The sequence below is a fragment of the Sturnira hondurensis genome, unplaced genomic scaffold (genome assembly GCF_014824575.4).
Source record: "Sturnira hondurensis isolate 20B ecotype Veracruz unplaced genomic scaffold, ASM1482457v3 Scaffold0023357, whole genome shotgun sequence".
NCBI classification, from domain to species: Eukaryota; Metazoa; Chordata; class Mammalia; order Chiroptera; family Phyllostomidae; genus Sturnira; species Sturnira hondurensis.
In genome coordinates, this window is record NW_028095988.1 from 10,189,217 (window position 1) to 10,211,936 (window position 22,720).

The 22,720-nt window shown below is 52.6% G+C and overlaps 3 protein-coding genes across 11 annotated transcripts; 1 reads left to right on the forward strand and 2 right to left on the reverse strand.

The window, feature by feature from the left end:
• Positions 1-2,172: 2,172 nt before the first annotated feature.
• On the reverse strand, positions 2,173-7,438 carry IRF9 (interferon regulatory factor 9). 3 transcript variants are annotated; one of them, XM_037037584.1, is made up of 9 exons: positions 6,882-7,438; positions 5,933-6,113; positions 5,437-5,620; positions 5,093-5,223; positions 4,926-5,004; positions 4,755-4,826; positions 3,783-4,124; positions 2,764-2,879; positions 2,173-2,417 (listed from the first exon to the last, which is right to left on the reverse strand). In XM_037037584.1, the coding sequence occupies exons 2-9, from the start codon at positions 6,110-6,112 to the stop codon at positions 2,289-2,291; spliced, it is 1,233 nt and encodes a 410-aa protein (XP_036893479.1). In that variant the 5' UTR covers position 6,113; positions 6,882-7,438; the 3' UTR covers positions 2,173-2,288. The 3 variants fall into 3 exon arrangements, with proteins under 3 accessions (XP_036893479.1, XP_036893478.1, XP_036893480.1); XM_037037583.1 differs by lacking the exon at positions 6,882-7,438 and having other exon boundaries at positions 5,933-6,858; XM_037037585.1 differs by lacking the exon at positions 6,882-7,438 and having other exon boundaries at positions 5,977-6,055.
• Positions 7,439-7,530: 92 nt separating this feature from the next.
• On the reverse strand, positions 7,531-18,732 carry RNF31 (ring finger protein 31). 5 transcript variants are annotated; one of them, XM_037037572.1, is made up of 21 exons: positions 17,603-18,730; positions 17,371-17,517; positions 17,064-17,219; positions 16,794-16,841; positions 16,605-16,680; positions 15,957-16,134; positions 15,071-15,458; positions 14,608-14,898; positions 13,868-14,116; positions 13,566-13,751; positions 13,258-13,464; positions 11,851-12,024; positions 11,669-11,767; positions 11,491-11,580; positions 9,896-10,010; positions 9,662-9,780; positions 9,272-9,385; positions 9,071-9,128; positions 8,268-8,364; positions 7,772-7,940; positions 7,531-7,659 (listed from the first exon to the last, which is right to left on the reverse strand). In XM_037037572.1, the coding sequence occupies exons 1-21, from the start codon at positions 17,792-17,794 to the stop codon at positions 7,606-7,608; spliced, it is 3,207 nt and encodes a 1,068-aa protein (XP_036893467.1). In that variant the 5' UTR covers positions 17,795-18,730; the 3' UTR covers positions 7,531-7,605. The 5 variants fall into 5 exon arrangements, with proteins under 5 accessions (XP_036893467.1, XP_036893465.1, XP_036893466.1 ...); XM_037037570.1 differs by having other exon boundaries at positions 16,773-16,841; XM_037037571.1 differs by having other exon boundaries at positions 14,608-14,895; positions 16,773-16,841; positions 17,603-18,729.
• Positions 18,733-18,787: 55 nt separating this feature from the next.
• PSME2 (proteasome activator subunit 2) lies at positions 18,788-22,264 on the forward strand. 3 transcript variants are annotated; one of them, XM_037037592.1, is made up of 11 exons: positions 18,790-18,908; positions 19,220-19,252; positions 19,690-19,752; positions 19,974-20,060; positions 20,166-20,196; positions 20,282-20,379; positions 21,154-21,222; positions 21,370-21,437; positions 21,588-21,642; positions 21,961-22,047; positions 22,137-22,264. In XM_037037592.1, exons 1-11 carry the CDS (start codon positions 18,861-18,863, stop codon positions 22,215-22,217), a joined length of 720 nt encoding a protein of 239 aa, XP_036893487.1. In that variant the 5' UTR covers positions 18,790-18,860; the 3' UTR covers positions 22,218-22,264. The 3 variants fall into 3 exon arrangements, with proteins under 3 accessions (XP_036893488.1, XP_036893489.1, XP_036893487.1); XM_037037593.1 differs by lacking the exons at positions 21,961-22,047; positions 22,137-22,264 and adding an exon at positions 21,840-21,954 and having other exon boundaries at positions 18,788-18,908; XM_037037594.1 differs by lacking the exons at positions 21,961-22,047; positions 22,137-22,264 and adding an exon at positions 21,866-21,956 and having other exon boundaries at positions 18,789-18,908.
• Positions 22,265-22,720: the final 456 nt, after the last annotated feature.

Below are 22,720 nucleotides of genomic sequence, written 5' to 3' on the forward strand. Positions count from 1 at the left end.
CACTGTGTTTGGCTGAATTGGCTTCTACAAAATACAGTTGTTTCCATCACTGTCCATAAGTTGTCAATGTTCACACTGGGACACAAAGATGATAAAATGGGGCAACCACCCTTCAGATGCCTAGAACCTGGTATGGGAGATAATTTGTTACTTCATTCATTCATTCATTCATCAACTATTTATTACATTCCTACAACGTGCCAGGCACTCCTCTAGGCATTAGGGATATAGTAACAGAGCAAGTCCCTGTTCTCATGGAGCAAGGAAGGAGAGGAGATAAACTAGTACACAAATGGAAATATGTGAAGTGGTCAGTGCTATGAAGGAAAATGAGGCAGCATAGAATAGAGAGTAGCAAGGACTGCTAGTTAGGTAGGGAACTCAGGGAAGAAAGGGGACAAGTCACGTGCCTACTTGAAGCAAGAGTATTTTAGACAAAAGAACCAGCAACTGTAAATGTCCTGGGGCAGATATGTGTTCGGTGGGTGCAAGGAGCCTGGAGCAAAGTGACTGAGGAGAATGACAAGGGCTGAGGTTAGAGAGGATCGTGGGAACATCATAAGGACCATGGAGGTCATTGTAAGGACTTGGGCTTTTAACCTGAGGGTAAAAGGCAATGGAGAGTTTTGAGCAGGAGTGACATAATGAGATTTATGTGTTAAGAGGACCTTCACTGTATTGAGAACAGGCTGAAGGTGGACAAGAGTGAAAGCAGAAAAGAAGATGGAGAACGAAGCAGGAAGAAAAAGTGTGAGAGATGATAGTGACTTGTTCTGAGGTGCTGCTGGTGAAGGCAAGAAGAGGCGGTGAGAGTCTGGGTCGCTTCTGAAGGGATGATGGCAGGACTGGCTAGTGGGCTGCATGTGGGTGGGGTACGAGACAAACGAAGTCAAAGAGGTAGCAGGTACAAAGGTCCAGGAGGGATTTCGGCAAATTGAGGGCACAACAGGGCTGTGCACCTGTGCACACTGCACCTGATTTCGTCACTGCCAGTGCGGATGCCTGTGTAGGTTCCTGGAGGAAGGTAGGAAAGACAGAAGAGAAAGCCTAGGGAGGAAGAAAGGCTCAAATAGTACTAAAGCAAGATCCTTGAGGATCTATGTATCTAGACTTGATCGTGTAGGTAATTCACCAGCCACTGAAGGCTTATAAGGGTGACATGACAGGAAGGAGTCTAGTCTGGGAGAACCCTTCTCCTCTAACCTGGTATCATGTATAGGAAGGGGGAAGCTGGAGGCCGTGGTAATCAGCTAAGTGGTGACTTAAGTCTGGGTTATTTTGCTGGAATTAAACGTACAGAGAGGAAGGATGACAAGTGGCCTTGGGAAGAAAAAATTTCCAGTTTGGTGGCAAAATAAACACAGGTGAGGGAGAGCAGTGTCAGCTGATTTGGACCCCTCAAAGCTCTGGACAGACATGGCATCCTAGGCCAGCTTGTCTTGCAGGGCTCAGGCAGAGTGAGGAAACCAGTTTGGGAGTACCCTCCAGTGGAGGTGACAGGGCACCATGTGCTGGGAGAAGAGGCACCAGGGCTTGGTCTGCCCCAGGCACAGAAGGTCCAGCAGACCCCAGGGCCTCTAGCCTATGGTTTCAGGTCAATTTCAAGTTCTCCTGTTCATTCAGACCTCCAGTCTAGGGTCCTACCCTAGGCCTTTTGTGAAGGCCCAAATCAGACGCCTCTGACAAAGAACTGTGGAGTCCAGATCTTCCCATGCGAAGTTGGTGGCTACAGTGGCTGTAAGCTGTGCCCCTCTTGGTGGGTGACCCTGCCCCTAGTCCTGGTTGCATAGAGGGTACAGAGAGCCAGGCCCCAAATCTGCAGTGCCTGCTTCTTCCTCACCAGAACCTGTGGGTGGAGAGGAAAGGGACCCGGGATGCCAGCAGGAAGGGAGCCCAAGTGCCCTCCTCTCGGGTTACATCTCTGTTATCTCCCTGTGACCCCTGCTGCCTTATTCTTCCAACAAATCAGATACTGATTCCTTTTTCAATAAACTTTTATTTTAAATCCTTAGTGAAGATTTAAAAAGAAATATAAAGTGCTTGGCTTTAGGGTTGAGGGAAAAGGAAATGTCTGTCCCCCTGAGTTCACACCATTTCCCAGTTCAGTTCCTCAGAGATAAAAGAGGGTATATCTCAAAAACAAAACAAAACAAAAACAAACACATTTTTTAAAAAAAGATAAAAACCAGCCAGATAGCATGAGAAGTTCAAGGACATAACCATCACAGACAACCACTAAGAATTATCACCGAGGGAGGCAGGTCAATAATGTGGAGAATGAGTCTCTTTCAAGGGAAATGGGAATAACAGAGTGGAGAGGAGGAAGGTAGGTCCCCCAGGCTCTGCACCAGGGACAGAGTGGCTGCCTGATCCTCTGGAGTCTCCTGCAGTAATTGCCGGGCAAAGGCCTGCTCCATCTGTGTCAGAAGTGGGGTGGGGGGGGAGGGTATCATGAGCACAACAGGCAAGGCACTACCCTCATCCCACCCCAGCAGGCCCTTCTCCTCCTGGAACCCCCTTGCCTGAATAGACAGCTATTCTTTATGTATGGATGGATGGACGTATGCATTTTTAGAGAATGGGGAAGGGAGGGGGAAAGAGGGAGAGAAAGATCGATTAATTGCCTCTCGTTTGCACCCCTGAACCCACAACCTAGGAATGTGCCCTGACCAGGTGCACCTTTCACCTTGCAGTATGACACCCAACCAACTGAGCCACACCAGTCAGGGCTAGGCAGCTTTTCTTACCCTGCCCTGAACTTACCTGCACTGAGATAACACTCTGTGGGGTGTGGTTGGGGCTAGGGTCCTCCTCTAAGAAATTCAGTGTCACCTGGAACTTGGGTTGGGGGCCCAGGCCCTGGAAATACCTCCGCAAGTCTGAAAGAGAAAGGGTCAAAAGTTGGAGGAAAGAAAAAAGAAGGGAGAGGGCCACAGACAGGGAGGGAGGAAAAAGAGGTGGCAGTGAGGCCTCTCGGAGACCAAAGCCAGAGGAGGAGCTGCGGGATTGCAAGGCTGCTGCCTCGTGCGAGGAGAAATTCTAGGAACTAAGTGGCTACTTGCCCACATGCAGTTGGGGAAAAACACTCCCTCCTCCAGTAGGAAGTACTGTATTTAGTGGCAGCCAGCTGTCACACAGCCTGACATGCTCTCTGCTGGGAGAGTTTAGTCCTCAGCAGCAGCCCTGACTGTTAACTCAGACGTGGCCACACCTTGGTTGCTTGCTCATGTTATCCTCTCTATGCCAGGGCACCTATGGCCCTGGGAACACTCATGCTCTGCGTCCTCTGTACTCCTGGCCCCTGCTCCAAGGCCAGGTTGAGAGGTGAGTGGAGGCAGAAGGTGGAATTCCAAGTGTGGATGGGATAGGGTAACCTGAGAGGACACCTGGAGTGTGGCAGGGCCAGGATGGGTAACGTGTGCCAGCTCTCTTGAAGGCGTGGATGGGTGTGTGTGCCAGTGTGTGTGTGTAGGAAAGAGCCACAGGTGCACCTTCCCATGATGACTGCATGCTTCCATGCAGTGGTGCTCTCTAAGCTGTGACTTTTGTGTGCTGGGCTCCACCTGAGCCTGTCTTCTGTGGCATGGGCTGTGGAAGGAGGGCTGTCAGACAGCTGTCAGGGCTGAGCACTAGGGCCGCACAGGATGTGCACCCGGCAAGTGCAGAGTGCCATGCATGGGATGTGGTGGTGGGTCTGCTGGAGGGAGCACATGGTAGGGGCAGGGCCCAGGCGGACTGAGGGGAGGGGGAGGGGCTCAGGGGCTGGGCTGCAGGAACCTCACCTCTGCAAAAGAGGGTGGTTTTGAAGAGTTCCACACACTTGTTGGGGGGCAGCATATGTGGGCCCGGACCAGGTGGGGACTGGGGCGCGCTCCAGGAGATGGGAATGGGGCAAAGGCGCTCCACGAAGAGGCCTCGGGAGTTGCTGGCCACCAGGACACCTTTCTCAAGCTGGCTCAGTAGGCGATGGGTGGGCTCTTGTGGGCCAGGCTTGGGAAACACCACCTGTTCCATGCTGCACTGAGAGTCTGAGGGCTCGGCCACGAGGCGGCAGTCCAGGCTCTGCACCTGGGCCTCGCCCACCACCTGTCCATTGTAGATGAAGGTGAGCAGCAGCGAGTAGTCTGTGGACAGAGAGCAACCAGCTGTACCAAGTGCCTCTCCCCAGAGGCCCACCTGGTCAGCAGGGGACTCTGGGAAAACAAAGAGGGGCTCCTTGCAAACCCTATGTCCTCATTTTGCTGCTGAGGGACATGAGGCCCAGACAGGAAAACCAAGCAAGGGTTGGGGAGGACAACGCAGGCTGTGGGGTGGGGGCAGTAGCTCTACCTTCTGAGGTTACAGAAGTCGCCCTCCCTCCTCCTTATGACCCTCACCCTCACCAGCAAGGGACCTCCTGCCAGACCTTCCCATCACTCAGAAGAGTAGCTGATACATAGATTCCCACAGGGGCCTCAAGGCTTAATGCCCAGGGTCTTACGGTTTATAAGAAGGTACCAGAGATTGGGCCTCTGCTTAACCCACAGAATTCAATGTCTCAAAGTAGACTGCCAGGAAACAGAGTACGGAGGGGGTATTCTGAGAAGCAAGCTGTCTGGAGTCTGGCCAGGTGTGCTGCCTGGAAACCAGTGCCTGGGCCTGGGTAAGGTAAGTTCAGGCCGCTGCAAGCCCTGACAGATTAGATAATGCATGTACAGTCCCAGGGAGCTAGCCTATGGGCACAGGGAATGGGGTAAGCCAGACATGCCACGTACCTGAGTCTGGAGGGGGCAGAAGCTCCAGAGACACCTGCTCTCCTTGGAAAGCGGCCTCATTTGTATCTGCGCCTAAAAGGGAGAAGGCGCATATCATTCAGAGTGGGACTGGGGAGTTCAAGGGGCAGAGGGTGTGACAAGGGCGATGACAAGAGGCAGGGGAGATGGTACCTTCCTGAGGCTCAGGACTGTTGCTACTGCTGCTCCCAAAGTCTGAATGGCCAGCTCCCCCATTGGCCTCCACCTCCTCCTGCAGACATAGTGCCTGTTGTTGGCCTCCTCTCCCCCTAGTTACTGTCCTGCCCTCAGGCCCACAAAGTCCCCTTCCCAGCTCTTACGTTTCTGAGGGGATCCTGGAGCAAGGAGGAACTGAGTATACAGTTCTTCACGGTATCTTCGTTCTCCTCCCTCTCAGGGTTCACAGAGCTGTGGTGTCTCTTTGACGGTGATCTCTGGGTTGCTGGTGAAGCTGTGGAATGTGGGAGGGAAAGGTCAGAGCCTTAGGTGGGGATGGAGGGGAGAGAGAGGAGGCAGTGAACGGGTGGGCAGGACTGGGCAGGGGAACCCGGGGAGCAGCTCCCCAGGATAGGGACAAGGTAGACTCTGACCAAGGGGCCTATAGGGAGTCCCAACACCCGCCCAGAAGGCTCATTCTAGGAGTGGTAGGCAAGGGGACACTCACCAGGGAGGGTTCCTGGTGGCAGCAGTCGATACACCTTGTAGGGCTCAGCCCCATCCCTATGGCTGTTCTCAGGAACCTCCTCAAACTCAGTACTCTTGTTGAGAGCACAGCGCAGACGAGTCTTCCAGATGGCAGGGCCTTCTGTGTCCCCCTCCTTATATTTTCCCTTAAATATCGCCCAGGCCTTGGAGACAGAAGTGAAGAGAAGCAGCACGTTACAGACTGCGGTGACACGCCACCGGGGCCGGTGTCATGGATGTACGGCCCGAGCACTTGCACAGAAAGGCCAGTGCTGGGTTCATGCTCGGCTGCTGCCATCTTGAAATCCTTACTAACATTTGCATTTTCATCTTGCACTAGGCTCTGACAATTACGCAGCTGGTTCAACCCTCTGATCTTCCCTTTATCTGACACCTGGGCAGACACAACCCCTGGAGCTTCAGTGTCAACTCTATCCTTCACTTGGAAAGAGCAGCCGGTTCCCAGGGCCTTTCACCTTGAAAAAGGCAGCATCCTGGTCCTCCCGGAAGTCCTGCTTGCCTGCATGCTTCCAGGGAATCCGGAACATGGTCTTAGCTGCATCTTCCCAGCACACCCCTGGGAACTGTCCACTCTCCACTTGCTCCACCACCCAGTTCCGGAGCTTTCGGGTGCAGCGTGCTCTGCCTGATGCCATCCTGGGGATAAGAGCAGCAGGCAGCATCAGTAGAACCAACCAACACTTTAGGAGGTAACAGCTGCTGAAGTTCTGGGCATTTGGGTCGTATTGTCTGGCAAGGACCCCCAAAGAACCCATCCCTTTTTTTTCCCCAGATTTCAAAATTCTGAGTCCAAATAGTTTTATTTCTGCCATCACTGGCAGTTACCAAAAAAAAAGTTTCTAACACCCCAAGCTGTGACACCTGGAAGGAAACCTTAGGCACTGCTCTTAAATTTAAGATGTTTTCAGGCATCTATCGTTTGAAAAAGAGCATGCCCTTGGTGGCCTGTTCCCGGTGAGAGGCCCGGCCTCCATTCCCAAACATTTGCGGAGGTGGTGTCTGCTTCTGAGATGTCTCATCAACCACCACCCCCACAACCTAAGACCCCCATCCTTCCCCTCTGCTTGCTCTAGGGGTAGGTGGGGCAGGGGCGGGGCTTCAGCAGATGTAGGCAGGGCCAAAAGGCCAGAAAACAAAAGTGTGAGTGAACTGGAACCAAGAGCCTTCTTCCCTGAACAGCCCGGCAGCAGATGCACCTGACCTTTGCCTGTAGAGATTGGGACACAGCCCCTGGCCAGCCAGGTTGGCCCTCTCACTCAGGCCAACCTCCTGCTTCCCGGCTCATAGGCCTTCAGTCAATTCCCGTCTAGTAGGGGGGGCCCCCAGGACCCTCCCTCCACCAATCTGGCCCGGCCTTCTATCCCTATACCCAGGGTGCCACCACTAATTCCTGGCTGATCTTACCTGAACGGCTGTGCAGGCAGTCCAAGGCTCAGCTGACCTCAGCTCCGCTCCTGGCTAGGGAGCTTCCTGTTGACTCCTCCCTATTTCTACAGTCCCCACCCTAAGTTTCAGTTCCCCTCCTGGGAGGTCCTTTTCCCTGAAATCACGTGGTCTCGAAGTTGCAGAGCAATAGGTGACCACCAGGGGGAAGCAGCATCTGAGAATCTCAGCAGCAGGAGGAACCTTTCCAGCTCAGGCTCCTTCTTACTCCCTCCGGTACTCCTTACGTCTAGCCACGTCTGTGACACTGCTGCTTCCCTAGTCAGGCCACAGTGTGCTGGAGTCTGGCCCCAGGGCCTCCAAGTAGGCCTGTACCACCTATGCATCTATGTTCCCCCACAGTGCTGGCTTAGTATCTATTAGGTGACCGCAAATCTCAGCTGAATTTGATGAAAAGGTAGGCAGGGAGGGAGGAAGTCAGCCTGGGCCAAGTGGCTGGATAGAGAGGACCTCTCTTTGCCATCCATGGTGTCAATTTCTTTCTGATCCTGAGTCCAGGGAGGGTCAGCTGGTGAGCTGTAGGGGGCCCTTTCGGTAAAGCTCTGTTCACCCCCCTCTTTCCCTGGTGCCCCCAGATGGTGGGGTCAGGAAGAAGGACCACCAAGAAGCCTGGGCAAGGAGATGCCTCTTTATTGGTGCTGGAGCTGCTCCTGAGGGAGTGGGGCCACAGGACCCTCACCCTCAGCTACTTCCTCCTGCGGGAGATACTCTGTCCCAAGGGCACCTCTTCCATCAGCTTCTGCAGAGAGAAAGAGATGACGATGATCCTGGAAATCTGGAGCTCAGACATAGGCTAGACAGGGGACCTGCAGAGCATAGGGCCAGAGACAAGCCTGGGAGGGAAGCTTCACCTGTAACAGGCGGGCGTGGTAGGCAGGGGCATCCTCCCCAGCCAGCGGCTGCGGGCGCACGTGCAGGTAGCGCTCGGCAGCTGTCTCCAACTCCTCCACCTCATACAGAGTGGCTGGGTCCAGTGAGTGGGCATTGATGAGGCTTACAAGATACTCTTTGTAGTGTGCCCTGAGAGATGAGAGGGTGAGGTATCGGTTCTTGTGTTTGGCTACTGGTAACTGACTATGCCCAGCACCTTGCTGAACACTGGCATACTTGGACGAACAAGATCAACAACCCTCAGCTGTGTAGGTGAACAAGCTCAACAACCCTCAGCTGTGTGGGTATGCCAACCTGTGTGCCTTGCTTGCTACTACCTATCCAGGCCTTTGCACAGAGAGCCCTTTCCTCTTCCTTGCAAGACCCACTGCTCCCAGAGACGCACGTTACTGCCTGGACACCCCTTCAGCGCTCCTCTCCCTCTCCCCAACACCAAGTTCCCTGCCAGGCACTTACTGGCAGAGGCCCGCATAGCCCGCAGGAGTCTCCTTGCCACAAGCTTCATCCCGGAACCCATTGGAAACTTCCTTCTGCTCCATCACTCGGCAGCCACCTATGGATAAGGGCAGGTAAAGACCCTTTGTTGGGAAGAGGCCACTGACAGCCAAGGCCTAGAACAGGGATGGAGGCATGGGTGACAGCCTCCAGGAAGGAGCCGGAGGACAGGACGGCCAACGCTAACAGTGGTGGCGGTGGGATGTACTCAGAGAAGCCACTGTGGCAGACTAGCTCTGACATAGAAGCAGGGACCTTGTTGTCCCTGCTTTTATCCAGGCTGGCTCTTGGCCCATAATCACATACCCTTGGAGACAGCTCTTTTTTGATTTAGCTTTTGAATAGTTAAATTATTGTGTGAAGGTCTTACTCTGTCTTGATGGTAAGAAGTGGGGTACATTAGAACCGTAAGTAACACCCCGTTGCCTCAGGGAACCTAAGAAAGTGCAGCCAGCAAGTCTTACTAAATACTCATCGAACTAAAGAATCATTATCCTTTGGGAATGAGAGAAGAGAGTACTGAGGTGCCAGATGCTTTAATGCGGCTTCATGTAAAACAGCTGAGCTGCAAGGTGAATGTTACTCCCGTTTCACGGAGGAAGCAACAAGGCCCAGGGAGGTTACCTCGGCAACAGGCACACAGTCGACATGGGGCTGGGTCTTCAGCTCAGGTCTGACCCCAGATCCAAGCCTCTCGTTTACCCAATTCACAATGGGCACCCAGCCACCCTCTCTCCTTCTCCAAGACTTGTCCCAACACTCACCTCCAGGGACTGCCCGGGCGCCCGCTGGGGGCTCTGTGTTGAACATGACATTATTGTCCTGAGAAGAGGCAGATGGGTGGGCGTTAGGTTCTTTGTGTCAGCCACTAGATTTCCCAGGACAGAGTTTCTCCCTTCTTGCTACCCTGGGCTCTGCCCCTCTCCTGGATGACCTGTGAACCCAGCCAGGTTGGCTCCCATTACCTGTAGCAGCTTCTGGAGCCGGAGAGCAGTCCAGTCCCGCAGGTAGAAGAGGCAGTCTCGGGGATGGTGTCCGTGCAGGGACTTTTTCACCCTGCAGTTAGGGTCTGGACATTTCTGGCAGAAACCCAGATGGAAGAGGGGAAGTTGGAGACTGTTGGGGTCCTGGCCTCTCAGGAACCCTTGAGTGAGGGGTGTAGGGGTAGGGGGAGATGGAGACACTGGAGGGTCTGGAGCAGAGGGGAAAGGGGACAGAGAGAGGTAATTTACCCTGCCTCCCCCCGCCCCCGCCTCTTCTTTTCCCCTGGGCTGCTCCTTAGTGGCCTCTGTCCCTCACATCCAATGGCAGCCCCCTATCCTTTTATCCCTTCCATCCCCATTCTCTGGGCTCACATTCTTGGCATAAAAGGCATTGTAGCATCCACTGCAGAACTGGTGACGGCACTGGGTGCAGTGAAAGTGCATACAGCCTCCTCGGGCCAGTGCGTACGAGAACTTGCACTTGGGGCAGTCTGCAAGAGACAGTAGGTCAGGGCTAGGGCTGCTACTGCTCCTTGAGACCCTCAGGAAGAGAGCCGCTGGCTACAATAGATTACTGGGCAAACACGCATAGTGGGGCAGCCTTACCAATGCCATTTTCCTGAAGGTACATTGCCAGGCCCTGGGCCTGGTATTCTGGGTCATTGGTGCGTTTCCAGTTCTGGAAATCCTCGCAGCTGCGGCCCCGATGCTGCTCCTCCCACTGCCAGAAGGAAAGCAAGAGTCACATGGAAACTCCATCCTAGGCCCTTCCTGCTGGTCCCTCTACTCATATCCAGTGTCCCTGGCTTAGCTTATGGCACTGTCATCCACCATTCACTCTCATCCACATGTAGCAGACACAAGGCCCACAGGCCGAATCCGGCCCTCCACCTTGTTTTACCCGCCTGGCACCTTGTTTCTACCTGGTGGCAGCGCCGAGCTCCTTGCCCCTAGTTAAGGAGTAGTTACCTTCATACAGTCTTGAAATTACATTCGGCCCTTTGAAGGCAACCATGAGGCTCACGTGGCCCCCGGTGAAAATGAGTTTACACCCCTGCTCTAATCTCAAACCCAGAGGCCAGCGTTGGTGCTTTCATTCCCTCACACCACCGTACGTTCCCAGCAAGTCTTGATTCCACTAACAAGCCTAGCTAACATTGTACCGATGTCTGTTTCACACCCTGCCCTCGTTCTCTTCATCCCTACTGTGACCATCTTATGCTGGGCCAGGTCAGGTCTTGCCTCAATTACTTGCCTTGGCTACTATTCTCTCTGCCTCCACTGAGGCTCTCCTATGGTCCAGACTCCACCGTGCAGCCAAAGCGCCTTTGAAGGTGTGTGTCAGGCAGGGGCAGCTGGGCTGGGAGTGCCCTAGTTTTGAGGTTCAGTGGTCATGTCTCAGGGGTTAATCTATCATGTTTCAAAATATAGATGCAATTTTGGGGGTATCAAATATTAAACTTTTTAAAAGGTAAATGACCTTTTTAAAAGGTCACCCCTCGCTTAGTCTTAGAATGAAAAGCGAACACCTTCCTCACTTGGCCTCAAGGCCTCTCCTGACCTGCGGGCTAGCCCCTCTCCAACTGCCTGCCCCTCTCACCCTCGTTCTTGAGTCTCCAACCACACAACATTGTTTTCTGACTTTGGCCTTTGTATGGGTTGCTCTTCTGTTACAAATACCCTTTGCATAATTGACTTCATCTTAACTTTCTGCACCTTAGCTTTCGTCTTAAGCCTGAGCTTAAATTAAACCATTTTAGAGTAGACTTGTATGACCTCTCTATTCTAAGGAGTTCCATTCCATTATTCCTAATCTCAGATTCCTGTTTGTTTTCCTCACAGAACTCATGCTTATGCGTAATTATGCTTTCTCCCTCCCTGACTTCCGTTCCTTCCTTCCCCCCCCTCCCTCACCAGCCCCCTTCCTCCTCCTTTATCTTACCTCTCATCCGTCCTCCCTTTCGCCCTTCCTCCCCCTCCATCCCTCTCCCCTTGGCCTCCCTCTTTACCTTCTCCATCTCCCTCCACTCCTCCTCCATCCTTTCTTCCTTCTCTCACTTCTTCTTCGTCCCTCCCTGACTAGCCTGTAAGCACTTTGAGCTGAGAGGTCATGTCTGTTCTGTTCTCCAGCACACTCCAGGTCTAACAGAGTACCTGGCAGCAGCTCAGCAAGTATTTCTGGAAGGGTGGACATGCCTCACCTGACGCTTACAGCGCACACAGAAGGTCTGGTGACACTGCGGACATGTTGCCTCCAGCTGCTCACGCTCGTATATGAAGCCAAAGGAGCACTGTGGGTACAAGAGGGTAGAGCTGTTCGAGGCCTGACCAGGCACCACCCCTGCTCTTCCAGTCAGCTCCTTTGGGCAGGCCACTTGCCTGGGCGCACCACAGGAACTTAGGGTCCCGCATGAGCACGCCTTCGGTCAGCTTCTTATGAAACAGGGCATAGGCATCTGGCTCCAGGCTATCTCGAAGCTGGGGACCGAATGCATAAGTGGAGAATGGCAAGGGTTTCCGTTCAAAGCCCTGGGCACCTTAAGTCCCAGAGACTTCAGTACCTGGATGTCCAGAGTGGAGAAGTAGCTGAGCAACTGTGTGTCATCAGTGAGGTCAGGACGGCCACAGGCGGGGCACACCATGTCGGTGATGTGCTTCTCCTTCAGGGCGATGGTGAAGTGCTGGCGGAAGCAGTCAGGACAGATGGTGCACTCACAGGAAGTCAGGGCCTGCATCTAGAGGGCAGAGGGAGAGAAGGAAGTCAGAAGCCACAACTGCCAGCCTGGGAAGGGACAGCAGCCAGGTGTTCACTAAAAAACCACTAATTAACAACTGGGCAGGGAAAGCAACCTCAAATACCAACAGGTGCCAGGCAGGCAACCTAAATGTCTGAAGACAGTCAAGTAGAAGAAAGTAGATAACGGTAAGACCTAAGGTAAAGGGAAGAATGCCTCTAAAGGTATTCACACTCAATTGAAAGCAAACACACAAATAATTATGAAATGGCAAAATGATAGAGATGGAGAGTAGACTAGTGGCTGGCAGGTGGCAGGAGGAAGGGAAGAAGCTGTTTACATACAACTATATAGGGGCAGCATGAGGGAGTTCCTTCGAGGTGATGGAACAGTCAGCATCTTGATTGTGGTGCCAGTTACATGTATCTCTACGTGGGACAAAATAGTGTAGAACTAAACACACACACACACACACACACACGTAAAAAACAAACTAGGTCTGCATTCTAGCTAACACTGTATCCATGTCTATTTCTTGGTCTTCATATTGTACTCTATATAAGAAGTCACCAAGGGGGGAAGGTGGGTGAGGAGCACATAGATCTCTGTACTATTTTTACAACTTCCTGTGAATCTATAATTATTTTATATGCATGTATACTTATGATTACTTTAAAATGAAGCATAAAAACAAAACAAAAAACAGAGAGCCAAACTAACTAAATCAAACTGGTTTTGGCCAAAGAACTGCCACTTTTGCTCCTACAAAATGGAGATTTGATGATGACATTAAAGAATTACTAGTAAGTTTTTGTTGAGACACAGTATTTGTGGCTATGTTTTCAGAGAGTTTTCCCTTTTAGAGATACATATTTAAATATTAGCAGAAAAGCCATGATGCCTGAGATTTGCTTTAAAATAATACTGTGTGTGTGGAGTGAAATAAAGATTGGCCATACATTTGTAATTGCTGAAGCCTGGTGATGAATATATGGTAGAAGGTGGAGGAGGAAGTTCATTATACAGTTTTGTCTACCATTGTTTTGGAAATTTCCCATAACAGAACATTAAAAAATGGGGGTTGCGGGGTAGCCTATTTTTGCCCTCCCTTTCCCAGAAGCTTCAGGGGCACATGGGCAACTGCAGAGCAAAACACAAGACTAAAGACTGGCTGAGGTGAAGTGTGGGTCTAAAGGAAACATTCTAAGGCCAGGTTCAGCGGGAGATGTTTACCCGGTTCCGCGGAAGGGCCCAACCACACACGGCACACTCCTGGGCAAGTAAGCGGCGCAGAAAGGCCCGGTCTTGGCTCTGCCTCACGGCGTCTACCACGTCGCCCAGCTCATAGTTCCTGGGTGTCTCCTGCAGCAGCGACAGTGCCAGCTCGGCGCGGCCCCAGCTGGGGAGTGCGTGGACTGCCAAAAGCCGTCTGACCAAGCTCTGCAATGTGATTCAGGTAGAGAGGGAAGAAGTGCCTGTCAGACCCAAGGCTCCTACCCTTCACCCTTCCCTCCACCCGGCTCTTCACTTCCTCCCAGCACCTGCTTGTCTGGATCGTCCCACGAAGGGGTGGGCGCCGGGCCACTGTCCCAGAGGCGCTGATGGAAGGGCTCTAGGCGCTGGCGCTGTAGCTCAGTTAGGGCCCGAGCTACGTCACCCCCATGTTGGAACAACGCTTGAAGAGACCCCTCCTCAGGCCCAAAGCCCAGGGATCGAAGTTCCTGCACCTGAGTGTTGGAAGTAAAAAAGAAAGAATAAAGAGGGGAAAAGCAAGCAAGGGGAGAATATGAAAGGCTGAGACCCACGACCCTCAACCCTGCCCCACCTCTAGCACTTCCGGTACCTTCTTCCGCCGGGCCCTCACACACTCTTCCACAGCTTCATCAAGATTGCCGTGACGATCCAGCCAGGCTCTCTGGGCCTCCTGACAGGAAAAGGCACCCAGCCCCGGGTCCTGCTGTCCAGCCAGCTCAGCTACCATCTCCAGCACATAGGGCAGTTCTGAGCGTAGCCACTGCAAGGGCACCTCAGTGCCGGAGTACTGCAGAGCTGAGAAGACCTCCTCTGGACAGGCGCCTGCAGCTTCTCCTTCCTGAGGCACAGTCCCACCCAGACAGAGGGCCTGTCAGGAAGGGTGCCTTCTATCCACCTTCAGCCCGAATCAAAATGCTCAGCGGTTGAGCTCAGACTATGATCATGTGAGCAGAGCAAAGCAAACCTGTCATGTGGGACATATTTAAGAAAAGGTGGCCCTGACTGGTGTGGCTCAGTGGATTGAGTGCTGGCCTGCAAACCAAACACTTGCTGGTTCAATTCCCAGTCAGGGCACATGCCTGGGTTGTGGGCCAGGTCCCAAGTAGGGGGCACAGGACAGGCAACCACACATTGATGTTTCACTCCCTTTCTTTCTCCCTCCCTTCTCCACTCTCTAAAAATAAAGAAAACCTTTAAAAGAAACCAAACAAACAAACAGGTAGCTGTGACTAACAATGACCAGATTTGTAAGAATTCATATTATCTGATTACAGCGTTGTACCTCCCCCACAAATTCAGCCCTACCTCATCCCAGGCCCAAATTCTCACCCGGATCTTGAACACTAGCTGAAGACCCTCCTCCCGCATCTTGTCTTGGCGCTGCTTCTCAGGGTCCCCACAGGAACTGGGCAGGGGGGCACTGAGGCGTCGTTGAGGCCCTGGCTCCGGGAGTCGCTCTTCCAAAGAGCTGGCATTGGGCCGGGAGGCATGCTTTACTGGGATGGGGCTGCTGGTCCGGTTGCACATGGCACACACCCAGCCAGGGCCCGAGTTGCAGAAGGTACAGTGAATGCAGTACCAGACCGGAGTCTGGGCAGAGGAGAGCAAAGTATCTCCCTGCTGGGAAGGCAGAAAGAATGATCCCACTGAAAGCTGGCTGAGGCTCAAGATGGAAATGTAGCAGGCAGGTTGGAAGACATGGGGAAACTGAAGGAAAATGGGATGAGGAGGTGGAGAATGGCTTATGGCAACAGGTACAAATAAAGAGCTGGGAAGGCCAGGAACGGGTTACCTGAAGGGGCTGCAGGCAAATGCTGGCATCTTGAGAATCCACCACCAAGCTAGGAGGCTGGGCCAGCCGGGGTCGTTCACACATGGCACAGAGCACAGCCGCTGCCTCGTTCTCAAAGGTGCAGCTCTGGCAGGCCCAATGACCCCGTGCAAGTTCAGGTTCTAGGCTCCCAGAGCCTTGGGGACTCATGATCTCCAGCCCTAACCCCTTACAGCCTCTGGGCCGATCACAGGCCACACAGAGCACTGCCCAAGATTCATTTAGCATGGCACAGGTGGCACAGTGCCAAGGAAGACGGACACTTGTAGGATCAGGGGACGAAAGGGAGTTGTCTCCCAGGGCCAGCATGGAGGTTAGCTGGGGCCGTGGTGGAGTTGAGGCAGGTAAGCTGTAACAGAAGAGCAGACATGGCCTGTGAGGGGGCCCTGGGGCCTGGGTCCCTCACCCTGGGCATCCCTTATTCTCTGTGTGATGACACATGGCTCTGACCTTTGTACGTTTTGTTCTATCTGGAACACTCCCATACCCATAGCCTGTTCAACATTTAAATAACAGCTTTAAGTGTACATCTTGCTGGTGGGTATCCCTAACACAGGGCCTGACCCATTCTAACTGCTTAAAATACTGCCAACTGTTTAAACTGATCCTTTAGACTAGGCCGCATCCTCCTACTACCTATGTTTGCAACATGATAATCTATCTTGTAGACCTAGCAGTAACATGACTGCTACTTGCTTGATGTGTGTCTATGATCTCCTGGAGGGCAGTAACTAGTTGCTCACCCTCTCTAAAACAGCCTTTAGCATAGAATGTGGTACACACTAGATACTCAAGTAATTTTAAGTTCTCTCAATTTTACTCCCTCCCAGAAGAGAAGGCCTCTCACCTAGGGGTCAAGTGGGCAGTCTGGGGGACCCAAGGCAAGGTCTGGCGGAGATGATGGGCACGGGATGGGTGCCCATGGAACAGGCGATCACAAGCTGGGCACAAGGCCTGTTTACAGGCTGAGCAGTGCAATGTGCCTGGGGCAGAACCACAGAGGAAGCAGGGACCAGAAGTGGTGGCTGGAGAACAGGAGAAAAAGAATAGAACATCTTTCTGGAAAAGACCAGGTTATATCTGAATGTGATGTTGAAGGGGATCAGTTACAGGCTACTTTTCAACATATCTGAACTCAAGGAAACCATTTTAATCTCTTCTAAAAACAAAAAAGGGCAGCCCTGGTTGGTATGGCTCAGTGGGTTGAGGGCCAGCCTGAGAACCAAAAGGTTGCTGATTCGATTCCCAGTCAGGGCACACCCCTGTGTTTTGGGCCAGGTCCCCAGCTAGGGGCGAGAGGCAGCTGATTGATGTATCTCTTGAACATCAGTACTTCTCTCCCTCTCTTCCTCCCTCCCTTCCCTTCTCTCTAAAAAATAAATAAATAAATTCTTCTTAAAAAAGGCAGATAACCAAGAAGATAGACAAAGGAGGGCCCCCAAATTTCCATCAACATGGCTTGCTAGCCCCCCTCCCAATACAGGACCAATAATACCTGGGGCAGATGGTGTGGTGAGGGGGCCAGGAGCAATCTCTCTCAGTAGAGGGGCAAACTCTGAGAGCTGTAGCATCTGAGGAAAAAGGGCAGGGAATGGGTAAGTGTTTGGGGAGTCCCCTAACTCCTGCCCCCTTTGTTCACCAGGTCCCAAAGCCCCATTCCTGCCTTCTGTGTATCATCATCAACCTTGTCTTTCAGCAGCTGCTCCAATGCTTGCTCTCTTGGGTGAGAACCCTGCAAACAAGATAAAAAGAATTCCCTACTACAACCCTAGAACAAGGCCCTCCCTCAAAGCCCTGGTTCCCAGCATTTACAGAAAGAATAGTGAGGGGAACTCCCAGGTTGCTGCAGAGACTGCCCACGGCGTGGCAGTGTGGGAATCCCTAGACTGGCTTTGGAGTTAGGCTGAGTTTCCCAACCCTGATGCTTAAGTCCTCAGGACCAGAGACAACTTACCTGTAACAGCAGACTGAGCTCGGTCCGAAGTAAGAGTACTTCCAGTGTGACTGTAGCTACTTGATACTCATCCGGATCCTCTTGGCCCTCAGGGAAGCTCAACCCATCTGGCTGCTCCTCTGTGTAACCATACAATCGCAGAACATCCCGGCCCCCCTGCCACACATTCGCAACCAGTCACCATCCAGCAAGCCCTCTTTCCAACAAGACTGAACCCCTTCCCATTCTGCCCAGCTCAAGCCCTTTCTAGCCAATCCCCGGCCCAGGCCAAGTTCCCTTCTCCAATAAGGGGCTCCAGGGGCTTCACCTGCACAGCATCCACCGTACTTCGAAAGACGGGATTATTAAACTTGACCCCACGCCAGTACCGAGGTCTTTGAGGGCTGAGGAGATTGCGGCCATATTTCTCCAGGATATTCAGGGCCGTGGACAGAGTGTTGAGGTAGTTTTGGGGCTGAAAGCAGTCACAGAGCAGAGAGCTGTGAGCCCCGCCCCGGGCTCAGATTCTCTGTCTTCCTTCAAGTGGATCTGGGCCTCACCTCCCCGTGAGCATTGCTGCGGACCAGGCGTGCGGCGTCCAGCTGCAGGTAGCGGGCGGCTGGCGGCAGAGATGTGACCAGCAGCGGCCGAAGCTGCTCCAGGGAGAACGACTGCCCAGAATCCGTCCTCAGGGCGCTCACCAGCTCCTCACGGGCTGCCAGGAAGGCCCGCACCTCTTCCTCCCCCGGCATTCCGAGACAGCAGTCGGCCCCAGCCCCGCCGCCGGCGGGGATCCTGCACCTGCTGCGCACGGCCTGAGCACCGCCCCTTCCGCCTGGTGTCTGACTTCACTACCCGCCCCGGACGGGCGCGCCTTCCTGGGTCACTTAGGCCACGGTCACCCTTGAGCCCCCCACTCCCCAGGCAACCTTAGTGGGGAACAGGAAGTACTAGGATAGAGGGCGGGACAGCCACCCAGTTTCAGAGGAAGAGGAGGGGTTTAAATTAGGAGGCGGGGTAATGAAGTGACGGGGTGTAGCCCATAAGGGTGGTCCCAGCCAATGAGAAGAATAAATGGTCCCCTGTCTCCCCGCCCCTCCGCCCCAGAGCCTAACTGCTTCTAACTTGGTTTTAGAGCTACTCCCCGCCTTCCTCCAAGCTGGCCCGCCCCTTTCCGGATAGCCGAAGGAGCCGGGTTATCCTCATTTCCCTCAAAATCTTCCTCTCTATCCAGACCAGTAGGTCTTGCTCCTGTCCCCACTGGGGAAATCTGACTCTGCCCGGGACTCCACTCTGGCTGGCCTGTGCCGGGCTCAAGCGAGTCCCACCCCTTCTCCCGTCAGTCGGGAAGGCTGGGAACCCCCGCGCCTACTCCCTTTCATAGCCTGCTAGCCCTTCTCAGCCCCAGGCCCTCCCTTCTACTACTCCCAACGCTCTGATCCCTCTCCGGCCTCTCCTCACAGTCACGCCTTCTAGAAGGAGCCCTACCACCGAACACCTCCTTTCCCACTCTCCCACCTCTCACTCCAATGCAGACTTCCTGTAAGCCCCGCCCCTTCTCGGGAGTTCAGTTTCCGCGGTCCCACTCGCCCGAGCCCCTCCCTCGGGCAGCCCCTGGCCTTGGACCCAGTCAGCACCGCCTCTCCTAGTCTTAACTAGCCGAGTATGGTTGAGGGGCTCCCTACCGTTTGCGGCTTGCCAGGGGGAGGGGAAAAAGAGAAGGGGGCGGGGTTGAGGGGGGCGGGCCTGGGTGTGGGGAGTGAAAGCGAAAGCCCAGGAGGCGAGCCGGGAGACCGAAATCTAGCACACTGAAGCAGCATGGCCAAGCCTTGTGGGGTTCGCCTGAGCGGCGAAGCCCGCAAACAGGTAATGGAGGATGGCTGGGAGACTAGGAGGGGGCCGGAGAGCCCTCGTGGTAGAGGCCAACCTGGGTTCCAGGGGACCAAGTCGTGCCGGAGAACTACCCCAACCTCTTTCTTTAGTACTTTCACTTCTGCCCGGGAATTCCCAGTATCCAGCCCTTTGGCCAGTCTCTGCACTGAGCATGGACTTCCAGGGAAATCCGGCTTGTGGTGGGAAGGGCCCGAGCTAAGTTGGAGGGCATTCCATTGGGGGTGGGATTTTACTGTTGACAAATGAGACCCTTAACCAACATCCGGGTACTGCTCTCTGTGTAGGTGGATGTCTTCAGGCAAAATCTTTTCCAGGAGGTAAGTCTTCTAAATGCAAGGGATTTGACCGAGAAACTTAGACCAATGCCTGAGAGTCACAACCTCTCAGAGTGACCCCCAAACCCATTCTAAACCTGGACCCTGCTTCCCTTATCAAGCCTTCACCCAAGATAAGCTCCTAATTATTGATATCTACCGTGATTTGACCCCTCTTAATACTCTCCCCGTTCCTTCCACTTCTCTCCCCTCTTTTGGTGTGGGGACAAACGCTATGGCCCTGAAACAGGAATACCACAGTTTTAACCTTGGTGTTTGCCACTTCCCAGCTTGGGCAAGTCCCTTCACTTTTCAGGGCTTCAGTTTCCTCATTTGTCGGTCTTGGGTTCAATAATTTTCAAGGGCCCTTCCAGTCCCACTGCTCAGATGGCTCATTGAGTGTCTTCTGTGATTCCCCACCCTTGCAATGTAACACACAGGCTGAGGAATTCCTCTACAGATTCTTGCCACAGAAAATCATACACCTGAATCAGCTCTTGCAAGTGAGTAGTGTGAACTCCTCTTGCTCCATCCCATGGCCTCTATTTTCTCCACCCACCCTCTCTAGCTAACAGCTGGGCTCAGCATGCATAGAACAGTTGTGGGTGGTGGACTAGGAACTTTAGGATGGAGGTTGGAGGTCTGAGCTGGGGATGGAAGGCAGAGGGCAGGTGGGATGTGTGGAGGGGAGGCTGGGCAGCCCCTGACAATAAGCTCTGTGCAGGAGGACTCCCTCAACGTGACCGATCTGACCTCTCTCCGAGCCCCACTGGACATCCCTATTCCAGACCCCCCACCCAAGGATGATGAGGTGAGGCATTCAGGGTATAGGGCTTCGACTATAAACCCAATGGAACTGATGGCCCTCCAACCTCCATGACTTTTCTGAACCTACTTTCCCCCCATTCTGCTTTAGATGGAAACAGATAAACAGGAGAAGAAAGAAGGTAAGAGAGGAAGGGGTGGCTAGGGAAAGGGAAATGGCACAGTGACTGCTGGATAAGAAGAGGTCTAAATTCCCTTTTTTCACAGTCCCTAAATGTGGCTTTCTCCCTGGGAATGAGAAGCTTCTGGCCCTGCTTGCCCTGGTTAAGCCAGAGGTCTGGACTCTGAAAGAAAAATGCATTCTGGTAAGCCCGGGAACTGAGAGAAATAGAAAGAGAAGACAGGCCAGGCCCTGGGGTCCTTCAGAAATGCAAGTCCTTCATGCAGGAACCTATACCTGAAGTAGGAAACTTCCATCTGTGATGCAGATGTAGACACCTTTTGTTCTGTTAGACCTCTGATACCACAGTGGTATCCCTGAAATCGGAGACTGTGCTATACCCGCCTCCATAACCTCAGAACCCACTACTGTACCAGGTACACAGTGTAGGCGCTATAATATAGTAAGTTGATTTAAGAGTTTGGGCCCTAGGGGAAGACTGCCTGAGTTCAAATCATGACTCTGCGACTTATCTAGCTGGTCACATAAGTCTCTTAGATGTTCTGTGACTCAGTTTTTCCATCTGTTAAAAAAGTATAAAAGAATATTAAACTTCAGCCCTGGCTGGTGTGGCTCAGCGGATTGAGCTCGGGCCTGTGAACCACAGGATCGCAGTTCGATTCCCGGTTAGGGCACATGCCTGGGCTGCCGGCCGGTTCCCGGCAGGGGACTCACAAGAGGCAACCATACAGATGTTTCTCTCCTTCTCTCCTTCCTTTCCTCTCTAAAGATAAATAAATAAAATCTTTTAAAAAAAGAATATTAAACTTTAAAGAGTAAATTAAATGTATAGTACATAGCATAGTGCTTGGCACATAATAAATGCTCCATTAAATAGAGCCATTTTTAGGAAGTAGCAGAAATAGGAAGAACCCAGTAGGTTTGTTGAATGAATCTTACATGATGCCTCTTCACATAGGTGATCACATGGATCCAGCACTTGATCCCCAAGATTGAGGATGGAAATGACTTTGGAGTGGCAATCCAGGTAAGAAAAGGGTGTGTGAGGACCTTAAGAGTGGCTTGGGGAGTGAGGGTTAGGAGCTAGACATAACTGGGAGAAGGAGGGAGTAGTAAGTGAAGGAGGGAGGAGAGTAAGTGTTTCCTTTGCCTCCCATCTCTTTTGTTACTACAGGAGAAGGTGTTGGAGAGGGTGAATGCAGTCAAGACCAAAGTAGAAGCTTTCCAGACAACCATTTCCAAGTGAGCGCAGCTGAAAGGCCAGCACAGAGCCGCTATGGGAACATTTTAGGGACTTCCGAACCTGGACAGTCCCATCAGGATGGTGGGGGGCTTTGGGAAGGGTCTGAGAGAATGTATCTCTCTGAACACCCATTCCTGTGCTTCCGGCAGGTACTTCTCAGAACGCGGGGATGCTGTGGCCAAGGCCTCTAAGGAGACCCATGTAGTGAGTGGATTGTCCACCAGCCTTTCGGCTGAGGATGGCTGGGGGTAGGGTGAGGAAAGCAGAATAGAGGTTCTCTTTGTCTTGTTTATGACCTTTCCCATGTGGGGAATATCAAGCCAATATCATTGTCTAGGGAAACTAATTTGGGCTTCAAAAACACTTGACCCCTTTTTTTGTTTGTTTGTTTGGAACTATGGGAATCCCATTTCTTGGTGCTGAGAAGGGATCATCCTCAAGTTACCTATTCCCTGTATGAGGAAACCAGACTATGTCCCAACCTCCCATGGGGCTGACTCAGCTTTGCCTTCCACATCCCAGATGGATTACCGGGCCCTGGTGCACGAAAGAGATGAGACAGCCTATGGGGAACTCAGGGCCATGGTGCTGGACCTGAGGGCCTTCTATGTGAGTGTGGGGTAAGCCCCTCAGGGAGTTGGGTGAGGGAGGGCAGAGGAAAGGCCAAGAACCTGATTGTTGTCCTGGCTTTCTTCCAGGCTGAGCTTTACCATATCATCAGCAAAAACCTGGAGAAAATTGTCAACCCAAAGGGTGAAGAGAAGCCATCTATGTACTGAGCCCAGGGCTAGAAAAGAAATAAATTACCAATACTTTGCGTGAATTACCTCAGGTGTGTGTCATTCATTTAAAAAACATTTACTGCGTGCCACCTTTGTCCAGACACTGAATGTGAATGTGGTGCTGTGAAAGGGAAAGTGTTCCAAGTAGACAAAGATGAATTAGTTGCCCAACAGGGTAGAAACTTACATGCCATGACAGCCATGAAGATAACCTATATTGGACATTTTCACAAGTTATCCCCATCTGGGGAATCTCATGAGTGCTTCCTGGAAGAGGTGGCATTTGAGCAGAGCCCTTATAGGAAGAATCAGGAGGGACAAGGGAAAAGCTCTGTGGGTGAAGTCAGGGAGTGAAGAAAGAAAAAGCCTTTCATCACTTCATCAGCCCAGAGCAAGCCTAGAGGAAGAATGATTTCACAGGAAGAATTATGGGTGAATGGTTGGACTCCTTCTCAAGGGCTGGGAGGTTAAAAAACAACCCCAAGGCATTGTGATGAAGG

Coding starts and splice junctions, on each gene's coding strand:
- IRF9 (XM_037037583.1), bottom strand. CDS start 6,289: ATGGCAGAAATAAAACTATTTGGACTCAGAATTTTGAAATCTGGGGAA. Junction 5,005..5,092: donor TCCAGGATCCCCTCAGAAAC/GTAAGAGCTGGG, acceptor CTATGTCTGCAG/GAGGAGGTGGAGGCCAATGG. Junction 4,125..4,754: donor TCTGCCCCCTCCAGACTCAG/GTACGTGGCATG, acceptor CTCTGTCCACAG/ACTACTCGCTGCTGCTCACC.
- RNF31 (XM_037037570.1), bottom strand. CDS start 17,794: ATGCCGGGGGAGGAAGAGGTGCGGGCCTTCCTGGCAGCCCGTGAGGAG. Junction 11,768..11,850: donor TCTCCACTCTGGACATCCAG/GTACTGAAGTCT, acceptor TTCGGTCCCCAG/CTTCGAGATAGCCTGGAGCC. Junction 7,660..7,771: donor ACCACGCCCGCCTGTTACAG/GTGAAGCTTCCC, acceptor TTCTCTCTGCAG/AAGCTGATGGAAGAGGTGCC.
- PSME2 (XM_037037592.1), top strand. CDS start 18,861: ATGGCCAAGCCTTGTGGGGTTCGCCTGAGCGGCGAAGCCCGCAAACAG. Junction 18,909..19,219: donor GCGGCGAAGCCCGCAAACAG/GTAATGGAGGAT, acceptor CTCTCTGTGTAG/GTGGATGTCTTCAGGCAAAA. Junction 21,223..21,369: donor ACTTTGGAGTGGCAATCCAG/GTAAGAAAAGGG, acceptor TTGTTACTACAG/GAGAAGGTGTTGGAGAGGGT.